The sequence below is a fragment of the Cydia amplana genome, chromosome 6 (genome assembly GCF_948474715.1).
Source record: "Cydia amplana chromosome 6, ilCydAmpl1.1, whole genome shotgun sequence".
NCBI classification, from domain to species: Eukaryota; Metazoa; Arthropoda; class Insecta; order Lepidoptera; family Tortricidae; genus Cydia; species Cydia amplana.
Window position 1 is genome coordinate 2,156,844 of NC_086074.1, and position 19,143 is coordinate 2,175,986.

General features: G+C 39.7%; 1 protein-coding gene and 3 non-coding genes across 4 annotated transcripts in view; 1 reads left to right on the forward strand and 3 right to left on the reverse strand.

Moving 5' to 3' along the window:
* LOC134648620 (protein hobbit) overlaps nt 1–19,143 on the reverse strand; it is a 61,943-nt gene that overhangs the window by 4,113 nt on the left and 38,687 nt on the right. The window contains exons 28-37 of the mRNA XM_063503110.1: nt 17,276–17,459; nt 16,965–17,056; nt 16,159–16,255; nt 15,173–15,333; nt 14,230–14,394; nt 11,855–12,007; nt 3,961–4,083; nt 2,369–2,586; nt 1,397–1,496; nt 352–493 (exon numbers count right to left, since the gene is read on the reverse strand). Of these exons, the coding sequence (XP_063359180.1) occupies nt 352–493; nt 1,397–1,496; nt 2,369–2,586; nt 3,961–4,083; nt 11,855–12,007; nt 14,230–14,394; nt 15,173–15,333; nt 16,159–16,255; nt 16,965–17,056; nt 17,276–17,459 (1,435 nt within the window). The remainder of the gene's footprint in view (nt 1–351; nt 494–1,396; nt 1,497–2,368; nt 2,587–3,960; nt 4,084–11,854; nt 12,008–14,229; nt 14,395–15,172; nt 15,334–16,158; nt 16,256–16,964; nt 17,057–17,275; nt 17,460–19,143) is intronic.
* Nucleotides 902–974, reverse strand: Trnas-gga (transfer RNA serine (anticodon GGA)). The gene has a single exon. It is a non-coding gene; the product is annotated as a tRNA-Ser (tRNA).
* Trnad-guc (transfer RNA aspartic acid (anticodon GUC)) lies at nt 13,239–13,310 on the forward strand. The gene has a single exon. It is a non-coding gene; the product is annotated as a tRNA-Asp (tRNA).
* On the reverse strand, nt 17,568–17,639 carry Trnad-guc (transfer RNA aspartic acid (anticodon GUC)). The gene has a single exon. It is a non-coding gene; the product is annotated as a tRNA-Asp (tRNA).

A 19,143-nucleotide genomic window follows, 5' to 3' on the forward strand; every position in this document is an offset into this window, starting at 1 on the left:
TTGTAGCTTTCTAATAGACCCCGAAGGCTAATCCTATTGTCTATTGTTAAGAAAAACCGCTCGTGCCACGTGCCACAACCACCTGCATAAAAAATCGGTACTTCGGTTACTGAGTGCCGGCGAGTCGAACGCTACAGAACCAGTCTAAAATGTGTCATCGAGATGCATAACAAAGGCGCGTTATCGGAGAGCGCACCTACACTGGTTTTTCGAGCGTTGGACTAGCCCGCGCTCAGGTGCCAAATATAATAATTAGGACCCTTTTTTGCAGGTAAGTAGCACGTGCGGTTTTACTGAACAATAGACAATAGGATTAGCCTTCGGGGTCTATTAGAAAGCTACAAACTATACCTATCCTGATAGGTACGATGTTGACTTCAAAATGTTCTTTAACACTGATGCCGCCTACAGGCGGTCGATCTCTGCAGAATACGCGTAGCGTCGCACGACGCGCCAGCGGCGCCCGCCCTGAGGGCGCTTGGGGCACCAACACCTAAAGAAACACCTCTTTTTACAATTTTACTTCAAGTGTACCATAAAAGTATACTCTTATCCGTCACAAATAAGTACAGATTGTATGAGATGTATAAATGTAATGATCACGATCAATGCTAAAGTGATGAAGGTACGAGATTTGAATAACATTACTAGATGGAGCAAAAACAGCTATAAACAGAAGGGAATGGATTAGGAAACTCAAATATTATGCTCAATATAAAGCAACCGGACAAGTACTAATTGGACTCGCCCACCAAGGGTTCCGTACTTTTTAGTATTTGTTGTTATAGCGGCAACAGGAACATCGTCTGTGAAAATTCAACTTTTTCAATTTTTTAACAAGCAGTTTCGTCTGCGAGCGATATATGAAATTTTATATTAAAGGAAAAAATGGAAAAAGTTACGCTTCCGGCAGGACTTGAACCCGCATCCTCCGCAATCCGTGCGATGCTCTTAACCAATTGAGCTACGGAAGCCTACCAGGACATCGCAAATCTTTCCATCCCTTCCTTTATGCATACACGCCATAAGGGTGGCGTATAGCGACATCTACCGAGAGACGATTACATCTTTTCACGGCACCGGAGTCTCAAGTTGCATTGAGAATTCACCAGTAACAATGTGCTAACCCATACTAAATCAATTTTTTAACAAGCAGCTGCAATTTTAATATTCAACTGTTTAGCTATCACGGTTCATGAGATGCTCATGAACCGTGATAGCTTACCTGTCTGTCACCAGGCTGTTGCCTGGTGACAGACAGACAGACGGACAGTGGAGTCTTAGTAATAGGGTCCCGTTTTTACCCTTTGGGTACGGAACCCTAAAAACTAGCAAAACATTGGTTAACACAGTTACTTTGACATGATTACTAAGTACATTGTATATATTATTTTACCTCTGGGAATGGTTCATTCGGCAGTAGATTGGTGACGCGGACGTATCCCACTTCGAGCTGATGCTCGACCGAGTCATCCGAGCGGGAAGTCTTCGTGTACCTAGGAAAATTAAAATATACTACTGTAAAGTAAATAGCAAGATTTGCATTATACAACAGTATAAAACAACACAATTAACCCATCGAACGCCCATGTCAAAAATTTGCTACTGAATTAATAACCTTTCAACTGTTAATTCAGTCCAAATTGTCTGGGACGTATACGGGCAAAGGCAGTTGAGGGGTTAATGTATCTAAATTTATAAACCATCATGCGTTTGGTTAATATTACATTGGGATTATTTGACGAGTATCAACTTCATCCCTATTATAATCTAATAAGTTAAAAGATGGAGGTACTATGTATCCGAGTATCATGTCCGGGCTACTGGTAACTTGAAAAAAACTTAAAGGAATTTGGTCAATAGTAAGTCAGCGATACTCAGCTACACTTCAGGATTTGTCAACCTCCTTGAGGACATCTCTCTTCTGGCTTGCGCTGCACTGGCAGGATCGCCATGTAAGGAGTGGCGTCAATGATACAACTGTTGGTGTCTAAATACGAATGTATTCTGTTAAAATAACGCGTACATGCCATTATATAGTACCACTATACGTACGTAGCATAGTACACACACTACAATAAGAATATGAGAGATGCAGCTATCATACCTGTCCAAGTAAAATTTTAACTTACAGGAAATTTGTCAGTAGCCAGTCAGCGATGCCCAATTGTCCATCGGCATCTGTCATCGCGCACTCTTGAAGCAGATCTCGTTGTATCTATGCGGAGGGGCCGACGGACTTCGGACAGCTGGGGCGGCCCCTCGACGGCTCTCTCGCCAGACGCGGACCATCGCGTCTAGCTCTTCGTCGAGGGGCCACACGGCTTTATCATGTAACACCTAGACACTCGTAGTTTAATAAACTTACAGGAAGTTAGTCAACAGCAAGTCAGCGATGCCCAACTGTCCGTCAGCATCTGTCAGTCTCCAGCGAGCGCTCTTGAAGCAGATCTCGTTGTATCTATGCGGAGGGGCCGAGGGGCTCCGCACGGCTGGGGCGGCCCCTCGACGGCTCTCTCGCCAGGCGCGGACCATCGCGTCTAGCTCTTCGCCGAGGCACCAGACGGTATCTTTGCATTCGTTGACCTAAGGGAACAAATATTGCTGTTGTGGATAACTGTTCAAACCTAACACGGCATTGGTTAAGACACGGTATTTGGTCAAACGAACCAATTTCACATGTATAACCAGCCTAAAATGTATAGTTTTTGGTTCATTATTTTTGTATAGGTAGTTATGCACATTGGTAGAGATAAATATATATTTTTTCCTCAGTCACCCGTTGACCACGAACGCTGTAAAGGGTTCGAAACGTCGAGAATTTGGGATATATGATAAATTCACTATACGCGATATAATCCGTTTTAATAGTGTTATTTCAATCAGATATATCAATTCAATTGTCAGTAGCACCGGCACGCGCCCTAAATCTTGTTTATCAACAAATTACATTCACATTTATCAATCCCTAATCGCATGCCGACATGATAGTATCAAACGGCGTCAGGAGTCATTGAGACGATCGTCCGACGGAACAACGTAGTTTGGCAATTCGTTGAGGATGTTAGTAATAGTTGGATGACTGATGGTCACTATCTAGTATCCAGTCATATCCTTTATAAAATAGGGTCACGGATTAAATAATATTTACGCTGTTCCGATGACCGCCTGATCACACATGTGACTCATTATCATAAGTTTAATAAACCCGGATTGTTTCAAACTTCTTATGCGCTTCTGATAAACATACTAACAACAATAACGTTTGTTAGTACATTTGAACTCCACTGGTGACAAGTTTTTAATCGCTTTCACAAAAAACTGTACTTTAAAAATTTTGACGACTAAGTAATTATCCACTCATATTTTATTGAATCAAAAAAATATCATACCTTCATATCCTCAGCGCAGGCTTCGTTATTTTGCAGAAAGCCCATCTACCTTAGGTTTCGACTGATTATGTATTGTTGACTTTTGTTATTTACAAAAGCGCCCTAGTTGTTTATTAGTTGAATACATGTTTCAGCTTTATAGTCCTCCTCATCCTTGCTTCGTTCTCCTCGATGCTGAGGGTCGTGACTTACGTGGACCACATGATTCCGGATGGCACATTTCCAGGCCTTTCGATTTCTTGCGACTTCTAAGTGTAAGGCCTGAGTGGACGCTCGAGTTGGGCGTGCAGCGGGGCGGGGCGTGCGGCGTGCATGTTAAACAAATGCAAGCGTATAGGAGCGGCCTTAGTGCACGCTGCTCAAATTACTTGTGAGCCCGACGCCACGCTGCACGCTCCGCCGAACGCTCCGCTTCGAGCGTCTACTCAGGCCTTACACTAACGCGTCATGGACCTTGATGGACTGCGACCCCTTCCTCTCTTTCCTTCCACCGAACCGGTGACCATAAGCTTTATAATAGCTAAATGACAAAAAGATATATCCCTTATAAAGATAGTTCTAATATTACCTGGTCGTCCAAACTCTTCAGCTCAGCGACGGCTAACGGGTCGGGGTCGTCGCTAGAAATGGAGCGGTTCTTCAGATAGTACTCTTTCTCTAGGCGCCGGAGACGAGCGAGGGATTCGCGGACCTGCGTAACAAAACACAAAACTAGACTTCGGCAGACATATTTATTCCATCGAGCTGGCCTTGTAAACATCTGATAAAAAAATACATAATACTACAACAGAATTGACAACCTCCTCTGTTCGAAATCTTGAGGTCGGTTAAAAAGCTGTATAAGGTTTTTTTATGACATAGGAGGCAAACGAGTAGACGAATCGCCGTATATCAATCTCATCGGCAGAATCTCGATTTTTGCAATCTCGGTCGAGATCTCAATTATTTTAACAGTTTTAAATGATTCACGGTTAGTTTCACTAGACTTATATCGACCGGGATATGAACCGAGGTTACCTTTTGTATTGTTTTCGAGCCCCCGATAATTCGACGCAGTTACATGCATCTTGTTCACGGGTAAAACAAAACAAAAGTACAAAAGGTAATCAACTAATCACGGTTCATATCCCGGTCGATATGTCTCAATTATGTATTTTGTATTGATTAATATTTTTGAATCATGTTATTGAGGCAGTGCTCCTGTATGTGACCGGCTTTAACTGCCAATAAAATATATGTGGAAGGCCAACAGGCGTTATCTGCCGGCCTTTTGCAACAAACATTTGTTGCCACATGGCCGACAACACTTTAAGGACCCTGATTTCTTAAAATTCATTTTCAACAGCAGCACCATTGGTAACAGCAACACACTTGCCTAACCCATTATAGACCTTATGGCGTCGCAATAAGGTTCAGGAATAATCAGTGCAGCAATGGTCAGTGGCGCCCTAATTCGCTGAAACGTTTGGTTTATTTTCGCAGCAAACAGCGTGGTCACCCGCCCGAAATATACGGCCTTGCTTTCGTTACAACACCGATGTTCATTTATTTACGTTTGACGAAACCGTTTGACGCTTCACAGAAAAACTTTCCTACGGGTGTTGTCGAAACGATTAAAGATTGCTCTATGTATTTTGTTACAGATTATTTTCCTTCGTATTTTCACGGAAACATCGTATTTCAACATAACACTGATTTAAATTTTCACGATTTTTACACATTATTAAATTGCACAACGGGACTTGATCGCGTATCTAAGGTTTAAGATTTACCTCCGACGTTTCGAAGACGGCGTTGTCCCCGTGGTCTCGGAGAAGACTGGCTAAAGTTGACATCAGCATCGTCTAACCGCGCGAGTTTTTCGAACTACCCGCACTTGGTCTTGTTTATCAGCTTGAACGTTTTGCGCACTAGGATTAGATACGCGATTAAGTCCCGTTGTGCAATTTAATAACTTACGAACATGTATTGCTATTTCAGTCAGTCTCGGTACAAAAAGTACTGATTGTCTGAACTGGCATGACAAATACGAACGTCTACGAGAAAATACGATGGAAAACAATTATGCACTACATCTGTACATGACATAGTCGACGATTTTCCTTAACGAACTATGTTTTCATATGATTTGTCCTAAAATATACATATGCAGTCTTATTCTATAATCAATATTCCTCTAAAAGATTATGGTTATGGTTTAAGAATTTATTTCTCCAAAAGAATATTACATTCACTTACATAGAGAAATACAAACAAACATTCTATACATTATTTACAGAGTGCACGAATAGCATAAAATATATTCTAGGACTAAGCAAAGCAAATAATTTTTTTATTAAGAATGTCGGTATTGTTTATTACATAAACAAAACCGATATTAATGTCACCTACAATGTTTTCTAGAATGAAGTATAAACACTACCATTTCTCGAAACAAAATTCATCAAGAATACAAGAATAAAGTATGTCTCATAATTTTGTTATTGTATGCTTTAATCGTGTAGAATAAACAAATGATATCACTTTTATTTAGGTTAATCAATGGGCTATAATATCGAATCGAAAGTGTATATTTAATTTTAATGACTTAAGATTCAGTGTAGGTAGTTAATTATATACCTTAATTATTTCAGATACGACTCTTTTATTTTAAACATTGATAATGTATGCTATTGATAAGAAATGAAAGTCAATACATATATATATGGTCCGATTGTATATTTTGCTTTTAAAAGGCGATAGCTACTGTAGATAAATTTCGCAGCTTCGTAATAGGGTATTTGACTGTTTTTAAAATAAATTATTTTACACCATGCATGATATAAAGCACTATAGTTTGTCAAAGGACTGTCTCATTTCAAACATAGAGAGAATCATGCTACCATCTTTATCTTACACTAGTACTGACACCCAAAAGAAAAGGATGAGTATAGTATTTTTTTTGTTCTTATTTACTGTCAATTTGGTTTGACCAACTATAGTAGCAAAATCGTTATGACAGTTAGAAAAAAGAAACTGATTTGACTAGTAGTCAAATACCATATTAAAAGATATCTGGTGTAGACCTAAGACAGGGGTTCCCAAAGTGGGGGGCGCGGCCACATTTTAAGGGGGGCGCGGGGCCTCGGGAAATTTGAATACGGTTGCCTAATAGTTTTCCGTTTCCTTGCATCGAAGCGAAAAGGGGGATCGTGGGAAATAGGGATGTTGACACATGTTGAATTTTATAACAAAATCTAGTAAAATAGATAGCAAACGAGCAATTTATCACAATAATGTGGATAATAAAATAAAATATTGAAAAATTACAAAAATACAGGACCTGAAAGTTTCAAAATTTAAGTTTTTTTTAACTTCCAAAAACGATAAAAGTAAGGGTACCATTCGATTCCTTACATTTCACCAAAAAAAATATTGTACAGCAACTATATACATAAACGCAATATTTCACCGACCAGCTCGGGAGACAGCAGGCGACGGCGGCGGAAAAGCAAGCGGAGTCGTAAGCGCTCCGAAACCGTGAGTCAGAATGCATTATTATCTTCGGTGATTCCTGAGTTTGATCCGTTGATTGACGATATATCTATGTGGCTCAATGTTGTGGATGCTAATGCTCGGGCTTTCGGATGGTCAGATAAAGTAATTAAATATCAGGCGTTACAAAAGTTACGAAATACTGCGAAAACTTGGTATGATTCGTTACAAAAAAATCGTACGTGTTGGACTTCTTGGGATTGGAAAGATTGGCGCAATGAAATGTTAGACACTTTCCAAATAAATCGAAATATGTACCTATACGTTGTTATCGGATTTAATGAGTGCTAAGCCCACCGAGGGGCAGTCGTTGTACGAGTTCTACTTCCAACAAAAAAGTAAGATTGATAGGTTGCGGCTATCGTTTAAAGAGAAAGATGTGATTTCGATTATAGTAGGGACTATTGGCGATACAAATATTTGTACAGCAGCTGAAGCTGGTAATTTCCAATATTGTGATGAATTAGCTTCATTTTTACATGGCAAAATACATTCGAGGGTAGAAACGAAATTGTTAAATAAAATTAATGCAGTCAACGTTCCGTCAAAACAGCAGACTTCTCGGTCTAATAATAGTGGGCCTGTTTTTAGAAAAACAGACCAAACCAATAATCAGGGTTCGTTTAGTAACGAGCATTCGCAAACGAAAATAACTTGTTTTGCTTGTGGTGAAATGGGGCACAAAAAAATTGATTGTAATCAAAAAGACTCCTTGAAATGTAACTTTTGTCAGAAACCGGGACATTTAGAGGCGGCATGTAGATCTAAACCGAAAACAAAGACCGAAACGTCTGCTGAAGTGAAGTGTATAAGTACATCCAACACTAAAGAAAAATTTTATAAAGAGGTGTATTTAAATAACTGTAAACATCAAGCTTTCATTGATATGGGTAGCGCATGCTCATTAATGGAATCAAATTTGGTTGCTATGTTGAATTTAGTTCCGCGGCGGTTAGACGCGCCGGTTACGCTCACCGGGTATAAAAAAGATATATGCAGTGTGGTGACGGAAGTGGTGTCAGTGATGCTCAAATTGGATAAGGTACAGTTAGAGGTAGAGTTTTATGTTACAGATGAGATATCTGGATGTGACACGCTAATAGGTAGAAATTTTACTGAAAACGAAAATATTATGTACACTCGAGTGGGTAATACATTGATGTTCCAACCAGTAACAAAAGAACAAATTTGTTTGATTGAAACATCGATGTTCAATGCCGATAATGCAGAGCACATTGAAATTCTAAATCAACTTTTTACAAAATATCCGAAGTGTGTAGCAAATGACTTATCCAATTTGGGGAAAACATCATGCGTTGAGCTAGATATTGAAGTTACCACGAATAAGCCCGTGTGTCAGCGACCATATCGTATGTCGGAATCGGAAAAGAAAGCTACACGGGAAATAGTTGACGATTTATTGAAAAATAATATCATACGCGAGAGCAATTCACCCTACGCGAGTCCGGTTTTATTAGTTGATAAACCCAATGGTCAAAAACGATTGTGTGTCGACTATAGACAATTAAATAAGATAACTGTAAAGGAAAAATACCCGATGCCGATTGTAGAAGATTTGATAGATAGAATGCGCGGTTGTAAATATTTCACGTCATTAGATTTGAAGTCAGGGTATTATCAAATTAAAATTAAAGATGATTCTATTCCTAAATTGGCGTTCATTACATGTGATTCAAAATATGAATTTTTAAGGATGCCTTTCGGGGTTTGTAATGGGCCTGCAGTTTTTCAGAGGCTGATGGACACGGTATTGGGTAAACTTAGATTTGGACGGGTTATATGTTTCATGGACGATGTATTAATAGCGACGGAGACACTGGAGGAAAACGTACAATGTTTAGAGTCCGTTTTGAGTATTTTACAAGATAATGGTTTAACAATTAATTTAGAAAAGTGCAATTTTTTTCAAAACAAGATAAACTTTCTTGGCTATGATATTTCGGGCGAAGGAGTTCGACCAGGCACGAAAAAACTGTCTGCAATCAAAGATTACCCAATACCAGAAAACGTGCATCAAGTTAGGCAATTTCTTGGGTTAGTAAATTTTTTTCGAAAATTTGTGAAAAACTGTGCAATTTTATGTAGTCCTTTGACGAAATTGTTGAAAAAGGGTATCGCATGGGAATGGGGTGACGAGCAAAATAAAGCTGTGAACGCATTGAAACAAGAACTATTAACAAACGCGCTACTTACTATATTCGACCCCAAATTACCTATTATTTTATATACAGACGCGTCACGTGATGGGATCGGATGTATTGTGGTACAGGTTACTAAAGATGGTGAAAAACCAATTTATTTCTATAGTCGACAGACAACGGACGAAGAAAAAAAATACCATTCGTTTGAACTCGAGTTTTTAGCCATTGTTGTGAGTTTAAAGAAATTTAGGCATTATCTGTTGGGAAATCAGTTTAAAATCGTGACTGATTGCAATGCGGTAAGGTACACTATTATGAAACAAGAGATAAATTCGCGCATAGGTAGGTGGGTGTTACAAACACAGGAATTTAATTTTGATATTGTGCATAGGCCGGGGACTCAAATGCAACACGTAGACGCGTTAAGTAGAAACCCAGTCGGTAACTTGGCGGCCCCTGTTAATGAAAGTGTGATGGCAATCAATATTTTGGAGTCTGATTGGCTATTATCGGTACAGTTGCAAGACCCTTGTATATGTTCAATTAAAGATATTTTAGCGTCAGGCGAGGCCGAGTCGCATAAGCAAATTTTTAACAACTATGAATTGCTAGGGAATAAAGTGTATCGTAGAACTGAGTATGGTAGGAGATGGCTAGTACCCAAACAATGTATATGGCAGGTAATAAGGGCTAACCACGATGATATAGGGCATTTTACTGTAGATAAGACGATTGAACGTATAAAGAGCAAATATTGGTTCTCTCATATGAAGAAAATTGTAACAAAGTATGTAAATAATTGTGTAAATTGTATATATAGTAAAAATGTTCATGGGAAAAAGGCTGGTAAATTGTATCCGATACCTAAATATGCTAGGCCTTTCCATACGTTACATATAGACCACTTGGGGCCCTTTGTTAAAACAACAAAAAAGAATACCTACTTATTAGTTATTGTTGATTCATTTACAAAGTTTGTATTTATAGCCCCGGTACAAAATACCAAAAGTAAATGTGTAATAAATGAATTAAACAGGATATTTAAAGTATTTGGAAACCCCAAGAGAATTATATGTGACGCTGGAAGTGCTTTTACCTCTAAGATGTTTCGTGATTTTTGTATCGAGGGAAAGATTAGGCAACATGTCATAGCTACAGCGATGCCACGTTCGAATGGACAGGTCGAAAGGTATAATCTTACAATTTTGGAAGCTTTGCGTAGTAAAGGAGCAGATACCGATAACAATAAATGGGACACTCATGTTACTGACATCCAACAAGGCAAACTGATTCCGATAACCTTGTTGACGATATTGAGCAAGCAGTAGATGTAACGGCCTTAAGAAAGAAAGTCGATGAAAACATAAAAATAGCTGCAGAAAAACAAAAACAATTATTTGACGCGAAAAGAAAAGAAGCCCGAGTATATGCTGTAGGAGAGCTAGTTGTTATTAAGATACCCAGTCAAAGCAATGACGGACAAAGTACAAAATTACTTCCTATTTTCAAGGGACCATTCCAAGTTGTACAGGTACTAGGTCACGACCGGTACAAAGTGGCAGACATGCGAGGCGCTGAGAGGACCGCAAGGCGTTACGAGGGCGTCACGTGTGCCGAGAATATGAAGCCCTGGGTTCGTATCGCTGAGGCACAGGTCGACGAGGGAACCCCGGATATGTAAACCGGATGTTGTCAGGTATGCTTTGTATCAAAATAATAATATTAAAACAACAAGTTCTTTGAAATCATTTTATTACATGAAATATAGTTTACAATTAAAATTGGACATCACTAATTGTTACAGTAATTATTCTATTGATTATAGTTGTGTCTAATGCATAATGCTACGAATATGTGTATGTTACAGTGAAGGTTGGCATGAGATTGGCCACTGATGGAACAATAAAGCTAACAAAAACTGTAAATACAATATCGTTCATGATGCGTACATGATATGTGTTACTGGTAATGTGTGTACATGAGTTTATTGACCGGTGAAGGAATAGTAGACTCCTGAGCACACATTACTTAAGAGTGAGCGTGCGGGTGTCAAAGCTAGCCGATGATGGAATAGCTAGGACACGGTGGTATACCTCACTCTTTGAAAGAGGTAAAACCTTGCAAGTATGATTATGATGAATACTAATTTGTTGTTTTCTTCGCAGCATATGCATCAGACTTGAACGCATTCGGGACGTAATGCGTACGTAGGAGGGCCGGATGTTGTCGCCGCGAGGTGGCAGCACTTGATGACGTCGGTTGACGTCACATCCGAGCGAGCAGAGTGGGCCGACGGGTTCTCACGCCACCAAGTTGTGATGGAAGGGAGAAGACCGGCGCGCCTCACTTTTGTACTTGACTTCGAGCGAGAATGTTGTCTTGATAATTATTGATATTTATTGTACATTGTTGATCAAATTAATTATATTGGTTATTTATTACTACAACCCTTGGCTTTCATTTATAAAAAACGCAATTTTCTTGTTTTGTCCATACTACAACGTGGGCGATGACGTCACGGCCTCTGGCCGTTTTGTATAGGGCGTTTCGCGAGTGAAGTGCGACTGTCGGACTTTGACTACAATTTCTGACTTTTGTGTTACTTTAATGCAATGGGCCCCATATAGACATTTGATCCTAAAAACAAACCCGATCGATTGATACCATAAAAAAATTAGTCATGTAGCCTATTCATTTTAGACAGCAGGGGGGGCGTGCCTAAAAAAAGTTTGGGAACCCCTGACCTAAGTAGTAAAGTCCGTTTACCTGAGTCTGTGTGCTATGTATGAGCGTCCTTGGATCCTGATCCTGATGTAACTGTAACTGAAAGCGCGTGCGCGCGCGCCTCTCCAGCGTGCGCCTGCGCTCTGGCTCAACGTGTAGTACCACGTTGTTCACTACGTCGAGGAGCATGGCGTACTGTCAAGAAATGATATAGAAACTGTCAAAAAACACGATTAAGTCAGGCGTGGCTTACTCCGGGATTTCGTCGCGTCGCTACAAGTACCTACAAGTACATGCGGCCCACACCAATTTTGGTGTCTAGCCATACTTAGTAGTTGCCGTTGCCGCGCACCGCCACGGAACGGACGCCTGCTCGCGCTTGCGCCACCTAGCGGTCATATCTGTCGTAATAGACGCGTTTTGTTAAAGAGTGAATCTTCTGTACCTCTATATATTATTCTGTGATTAAGTGCCAGTTGCACCATCCGGATCTATATCTGAATCCCTAAAGTCTTTTCTCCTATCTTTGCATTCCCTAATATTGTTTGTCATAATGATCAGTTGTCCTAACACTAAAAACCCTAATTTTGGTTTCCCTAATTATTGATTACTTATCCTAATGTTATTAAGCATATTTTCTTTTTTGCGAGGGTCGCAGTTCTAACCCTAACCTAACCCACTTTTGTGGCAGCAAGTTCTAAAACCTAACCATTTTTGAGAACCTTACATTATGGAAAATAATCGTTATGACAATTGATCGTTAGGGCATGTGCCCATTAGGACAAACCAGTTAGGGCAAGTGACTTTGGGACAAACGTTGTTAGGTATTCAGAATGACACCCGCACCATCCGCACTTGACGGACTGATCAATACCCGACGCGCCGTGGCGGACTGGCGGTTTACTATGAAACTTTCTATGCGATAAAATAAAATGTAGCGAACTCTTTAACGATGACAAACAGTTTGGTGCAACCAACCCTAACAAAGTTCCTTAAACCTTGGTCTCCGGTACACGCCGCACGATGCGTCACGTTGTATCGGAAGACCATCATTATATGGCTTTGAAATAAGATTTACGAATTATCAGTTAACAGTGTAGACGATGTGTAGTGCAGTTTTTAAGTTTTATATGTTAGGTATTTAATTATGTTTTATTTATTAATATGTAGTACATATTTACATATGTTTCACTCTAGCATTGGTACAGTCAGCAGCAGAAGTTGCTAAGCGGGCGAGGTGTTCAAAATTACCTTGATACGCTCATCTTATTCTCTTAACAATAAAGTCGCGTCAAGATAATTTTGGACACCTCGTCCGCTTAGCAACTATTGCTGCTGACGGTACTACTATAAAATCGGATTACGTCATCACGTGACTAAGACCGAGTTGCGTAAGCTATACATTAATTTCGCACAGCAATTCAAATCTTCGGTAGTATAGTGGTAAGTATCCCCGCCTGTCACGCGGGAGACCGGGGTTCGATTCCCCGCCGGAGAGACTTTTTTTGCTTTTTTTTTATTAATCCAAAAGGACTAAAATAAATATCACCCCAATGCCCAACCAATCCCTACTAATTTCCTATCAAGCAATTATTTTAATTTTTTTTATAAAATATTTTTCGTCTGTTTTTTAGGGTTCCGTACCCAAAGGGTAAAAACGGGACCGTATGCTGCGCGGGGACTAACACTCCTCTGTCCGTCTGTCTGTGTAGACAGTTGAAATTTTCACAGATGATGTATTTCTGGTGCCGCTATAACAACAAATAGTAAAAACAATATAAAATAATCATTTAAGTGGAGCTACAACAATGATTACGTGATTTTTTTTGCGTAATGGTACGGAATCCTTCGTGCGTGCGCGAGTAGGACTCCCACTTGGCCAGTTTTTTATTTTTATTTCAAACATACTGAAATTGTTCATAATCTTTAAACTATCCTAATAAATGATTCTAATACGACTGTTTTTTGTTTGGTTTTTGATTGAAACACTAATGTTAGGGCCACCCCTCACTAGCGTCTCCCGAGCGTCTAGTCACCTCTATGGCTGCTGCTCGACGCAACGTTGGCAACTGCGCAGCGACGTCATTTTCCATAGCATAGACAGGATGCCGACGCTCAAAAGACACTAGTGTGGGGTGGCCATACTAACATGTTTATCAGACAACAGAGTCATAGTTTATGTTTTGTTTGTTTATTTGTTTAAATATTATATGTTTATCAGACCTGCTAGTGCTAGCATGAGTTGCGTTCTCGCGCGACTCCATACATACATCTCCATGATTATCTGATTTTAATTTTTAACAAGCAGAAACGTCTGCAAACGATGCTATTAAGCTTAGAATTTTAAAAGTGGAAAAATGACTGTCTTGGGTGAGACTTGAACTCACGGCCTCTGGATGATTATCTGGTTTAGTTACCTGCAGCGAGTTGGTGCACACGTCGAGATCGTGATGCATGAGTGTAAAGGAGTCATAAGGTTGAGGGGCTGACGCCCAACCTGCGGCACCGCCGCTGCTAACTTCTGCTGAGTCGTGGGACACGTAGTAGAACTCGCATGCGCAGCGGGAAACTATGCGTTGGAGCTGCAAAAAATACAATTTTGCTAGAATTTTTCACGAAAAATGCTTTAAAAGTGGCTTAGTAAGGTGACTCGCTCCGTCAAAAGTTATGAACTTAGATATCTGTAGAACAATTGAATAATTTTACGGTTCAGACTCACCTGTTTTAAGTCACTCGCGCGACATGTTTCGGAGAGCCTAATTATTCAATGTTAGTATGTCTCACAACAGTTTAAATTCGATCTGTAGAACAACTTTTAATGGATCGTAATATCGATATATGAACAAATAACAAAACGAGTAACAAAAATAATGTTAAGTAATACATTTATAAGTCGCTGCTGGTAAGTTGATAACTCACAGCGGAAACTTCTTTTAACTTTTCAGTACAGATACAAATACCTACGTAAAAATTATCAGAACAAAATTGTCCGCCGCTCTTGATATCTTATAGCTGAAGTTTCATAACAACCAGCCGAGGAATGTCTAGTAGGTAATGTGCTTAATTCAAGCTAAAAACCTCACATATAGAAAATTGTTTATGCCTATGTATAAGGCCTGAGTGGACGCTCGAAGCGGAGCGTTCGGCGACGCGTGCAGCGTGGCTGTGGGCTCACGCGTGATGTGAGCAGCGTGCACTAAGGCCGCTCCTATACGCTTGCATTTGTTTAACATGCACGCCGCACGCCCCGCCCCGCTGCACGCCCAACTCGAGCGTCCACTCAGGCCTTACACTATGTGTCATGTATTTGTCAGAAAGAGACAAATACATAAGACATTCTTTTGTACATTTTGTACGAACCTGTGCAAGGCCAGCGTGCTCACTGGGCCCGACGCAGCGCCCTATGACCCCTCCTGCCGAGTGTCCACTGCCCACAAGCCGTGGCACGTCCGGTAAAGTGCTGATTTCAGCGCCGCCACAACGCTCCGAGATCTCTTCTACTGATACCCATTGGATGTTTTCTGTTAAAAATACGTTTTGTCGTAAGTACGAAGTCACAAAAAGTACATTTTAGGTTAATTTTAGAATGTATGCAATAAGTGAATTAAATGAGGGTTCAAATAGAGGGCTTAGTACGCGGCAGAGGCAATAAATCAGAGAAGAAAAGAAAGAGCAAGAAATAATAGATTACGCCAGTGATTATCAATCTGTAGTCTGTAGGTCACTCTTATTGAATCCCTAGGAGGAAAAATATATATAAAAAAACCGGCCAAGTGCGGGTCGGACACGCTTTTCCAAGGGTTCCGTACATTAAGTCCGACTCACGCTTGACTGCACATTTCTAATAGGTTTCCCTGCGATCTATAGGTAAAGAACTATTGTGTATTGTCATAGAGAAAAAAATACATAGAGTGCTCACTCCATACATCAGTTTTAGTACCAAAAAGACTATTAGCATCTAGCATCGAGTAGAGGAACTATCAGTACTGCTACTTGACAATAGATGTAGCACCGACCGGAAAGTCTTATGCTGTTGAGATAAGACTTTCCGGTCGGTGCTACATCTATTGTCAAGTAGCAGTACTGATAGTTCCGCTACTCGATGCTAGATGTAGACACTGAAATTAATAGTCTGAACTGATGTATGAAGTGAGCACTCTATGTATTTTTTTCTCTATGGTATTGTGTATTTTTTTTTTCAAAAAATGTATTGTTCATGGTTATAAAAAAAGAGTCGCGTTGCGAATAATGTTTCAAAAACGCAGATTTAGTACACACACACGTGTGTGTGTGTACTAAATCTGCGTTTTTGAAACATTATTCGTAAGTAGTGTACACACACATACCGTCCAGCTGGTCTTTGTCGCCCGCGCTAACAGTGGCATAGTACTGCATGGCCGACAACGCCCCGCTCCAGGCTGTAGCGGCAGGCGAACGACGTACCTAGCGCAAACAAGTATATTATTTTTGTTTCTATTTTCCATTTTTTTCTTATTACCTACTTATGCCTGCGACACCTTGTGTGCTAGTAATAGTTAGTAGGTACTAGTCTGATGAAGAAAAAAAGCGGCCAAGTGCGAGTCGGACTCGCCCATGAAGGGTTCCGTATTTAGGCGATTTATGACGTATTAAAAAAAAACTACTTACGAGATCTCGTTCAAACCAATTTTCGGTGGAAGTTTACATGGTAATGTACATCATATATTTTTTTTAGTTTTATCATTCTCTTATTTTAGAAGTTACAGGGGGGGGACACACATTTTACCAGTTTGGAAGTGTCTCTCGCGCAAACTATTCAGTTTAGAAAAAAATGATATTAGAAACCTCAATATCATTTTTGAAGACCTATCCATAGATACCCCACACGTATGGGTTTGATGAAAAAAAAATTTTGAGTTTCAGTTCGAAGTATGGGGAACCCCAAAAATTTATTGTTTTTTTTTCTATTTTTGTGTGAAAATCTTAATGCGGTTCACAGAATACATCTACTTACCAAGTTTCAACAGTATAGTTCTTATAGTTTCGGAGAAAAGTGGCTGTGACATACGGACGGACAGACAGACGGACAGACAGACAGACAGACAGACATGACGAATCTATAAGGGTTCCGTTTTTTGCCATTTGGCTACGGAACCCTAAAAAGATACGTTACCCGTTGCCGAACTTCAGCGCGCGCCGCACACAGAATTACATAGCCGCGACTCTCACAGCCTTTCAGGACCACTTGCGAATTTACTAACTCAACTGTGAACAAAAGATACTCATATTAGTTATGAATGAATAACACATTTAAACATTTACTAAAAAAACTGGAATATCTTCGAGAACTCTATACATTGTAGCGACATCTAGTAACCATTCACTGAAACATCACCAACTCGAAAGCAGTCCCACTCACAGCGCCATCTATCGGCACCCAACATAAACTTTACAACAACGCCATCTATTATCAACATTACTTACTAAGAAACGCCGTATGGGCGTTTTCATCATCCAGAACATGACGGGGATGGTGAGGATGGGACGGAGGCGTGTCCCCTTCGGCGCCACTCAAATCGTCGCTGAATACTACGGGGGCTTCGCTGCCGGCCTCAGCCACTAGGGCTGCCAGCATTCCTTCAGCGTTGGAACCAGGGGCACTGCTTGACTAGACGAAAAACAACATGCATAAATAATTAATAAAAATAAATACATTTATAAATCAAGATGTTATTTTATGATTATGAAAAGGTAAAAATAAAAATGCAAAAAGAGTCTCTCCGGCGGGGAATCGAACCCCGGTCTCCCGCGTGACAGGCGGGGATACTTACCACTATACTACCGAAGACTTGAGAATACTGTCGAAATTATTGAATGTATGTTAGAATGAAATATAATTATTAGTTAAATACGTCATTGCCATTACTTAACACAGGCACGATATGAAACATCTGAGATATTTATAGCCTGACCAGTAATATATGATAATTGTCAAGAGGGCGCTGTTATTCTCATGTATAGGGTGACAATTCAGTGTAGTATGAAAAAATTAGTTCCAGTGAAATTCCGCAACATGGCGCACCCTCAATAGATCCTGGTTCACCTATACAAGCCTTAATAATTGACCTGATGACAAATTTTGAAATCCCTTTTATTATTGACGGTACACTGATTCATGTACTGATTCCGAAAAACACAATATTTCAACTATACTCATAAGATTTAACATAAATAATTGCATTTTTTATAGCTAGTTTAAACATCGCGCGAAAACGCCTCGCAAGCCATTTGTGACGTCATTAATTAGTTGGTTGAAGGGTGATAGACATTGTTTACATACTTACAGTTACGAATTTTCCCTTGAATCCGAATGATATTGTTAATTCAGCACCATATATTATGATTAGGGATGATAAATACATTACAAACATTAATCACAATAACTCATTTTATACAAAAACTCTCACACGGTTGCAATTTAAGATTAATTATTTAGATACATGCAAATTCTGTGTGAAATCACCGAGCGCCGGTTTTACTTTTTAATTTTTCATTTTTTCTGGTTCCGACAGCCAACATGGCAGAGCAATGATAGTTCCATTCAGCCAAATAATTAAAAAAGTTTTTTGGTGAAATATCGTATTATTTAGCATTTTATTTATTTAATTACAAATAAATATTTACTTTACATCGTGTAATAATATTTTCTGGACGTAATAAAAGTTTAGTGACAAATTAATTTTTTTTTAACCTCCAAACTCTTTGGTGAGGACTGAGGATGTATGGATTACGGTCAATGAGGATTGATGACGTAACTCCTTAGCTCGCTTCTGATGTGCGTTTCAGTCAAAATGGCTGATTGGAGAATCTTGCACTTTTAGTTTATTGAATATATTAATCATCCTAATGTTTATACTGAGATTGGGCCATTTTATAGAACCATATTAACATATATGTTTCATTGAAACCATTATTTCCATGATTCTTTGTTACTGTCATCAGGCCAATTCGCAAAAAATACGAGTAAGGCCCATGACAATAAAGTAGATCCGAGATCGTAGAACTTATATTCACAAAACCTTTGGTATATTTACCAAGAGACTATTATAACTTGACCTCCTGGAATTCTTAACATTTACGCCTACCCAGTAGTCGTGCTTATGCTGATCGAATTATACAGCGCTCGTTCGTTTCTTAGTGAATATGAATAGCCGTATACTTGGGAGTCTTGGGACGGTCGGGAAGCGCTCGGCTGGTATAAATGTAACGAAACCAATTCGCGATTCGCGAAGTTCTCTTATATAATAGTCCATTAGGGGGTATTACTGCAATATTCTGCCGCCAGAGAGCAG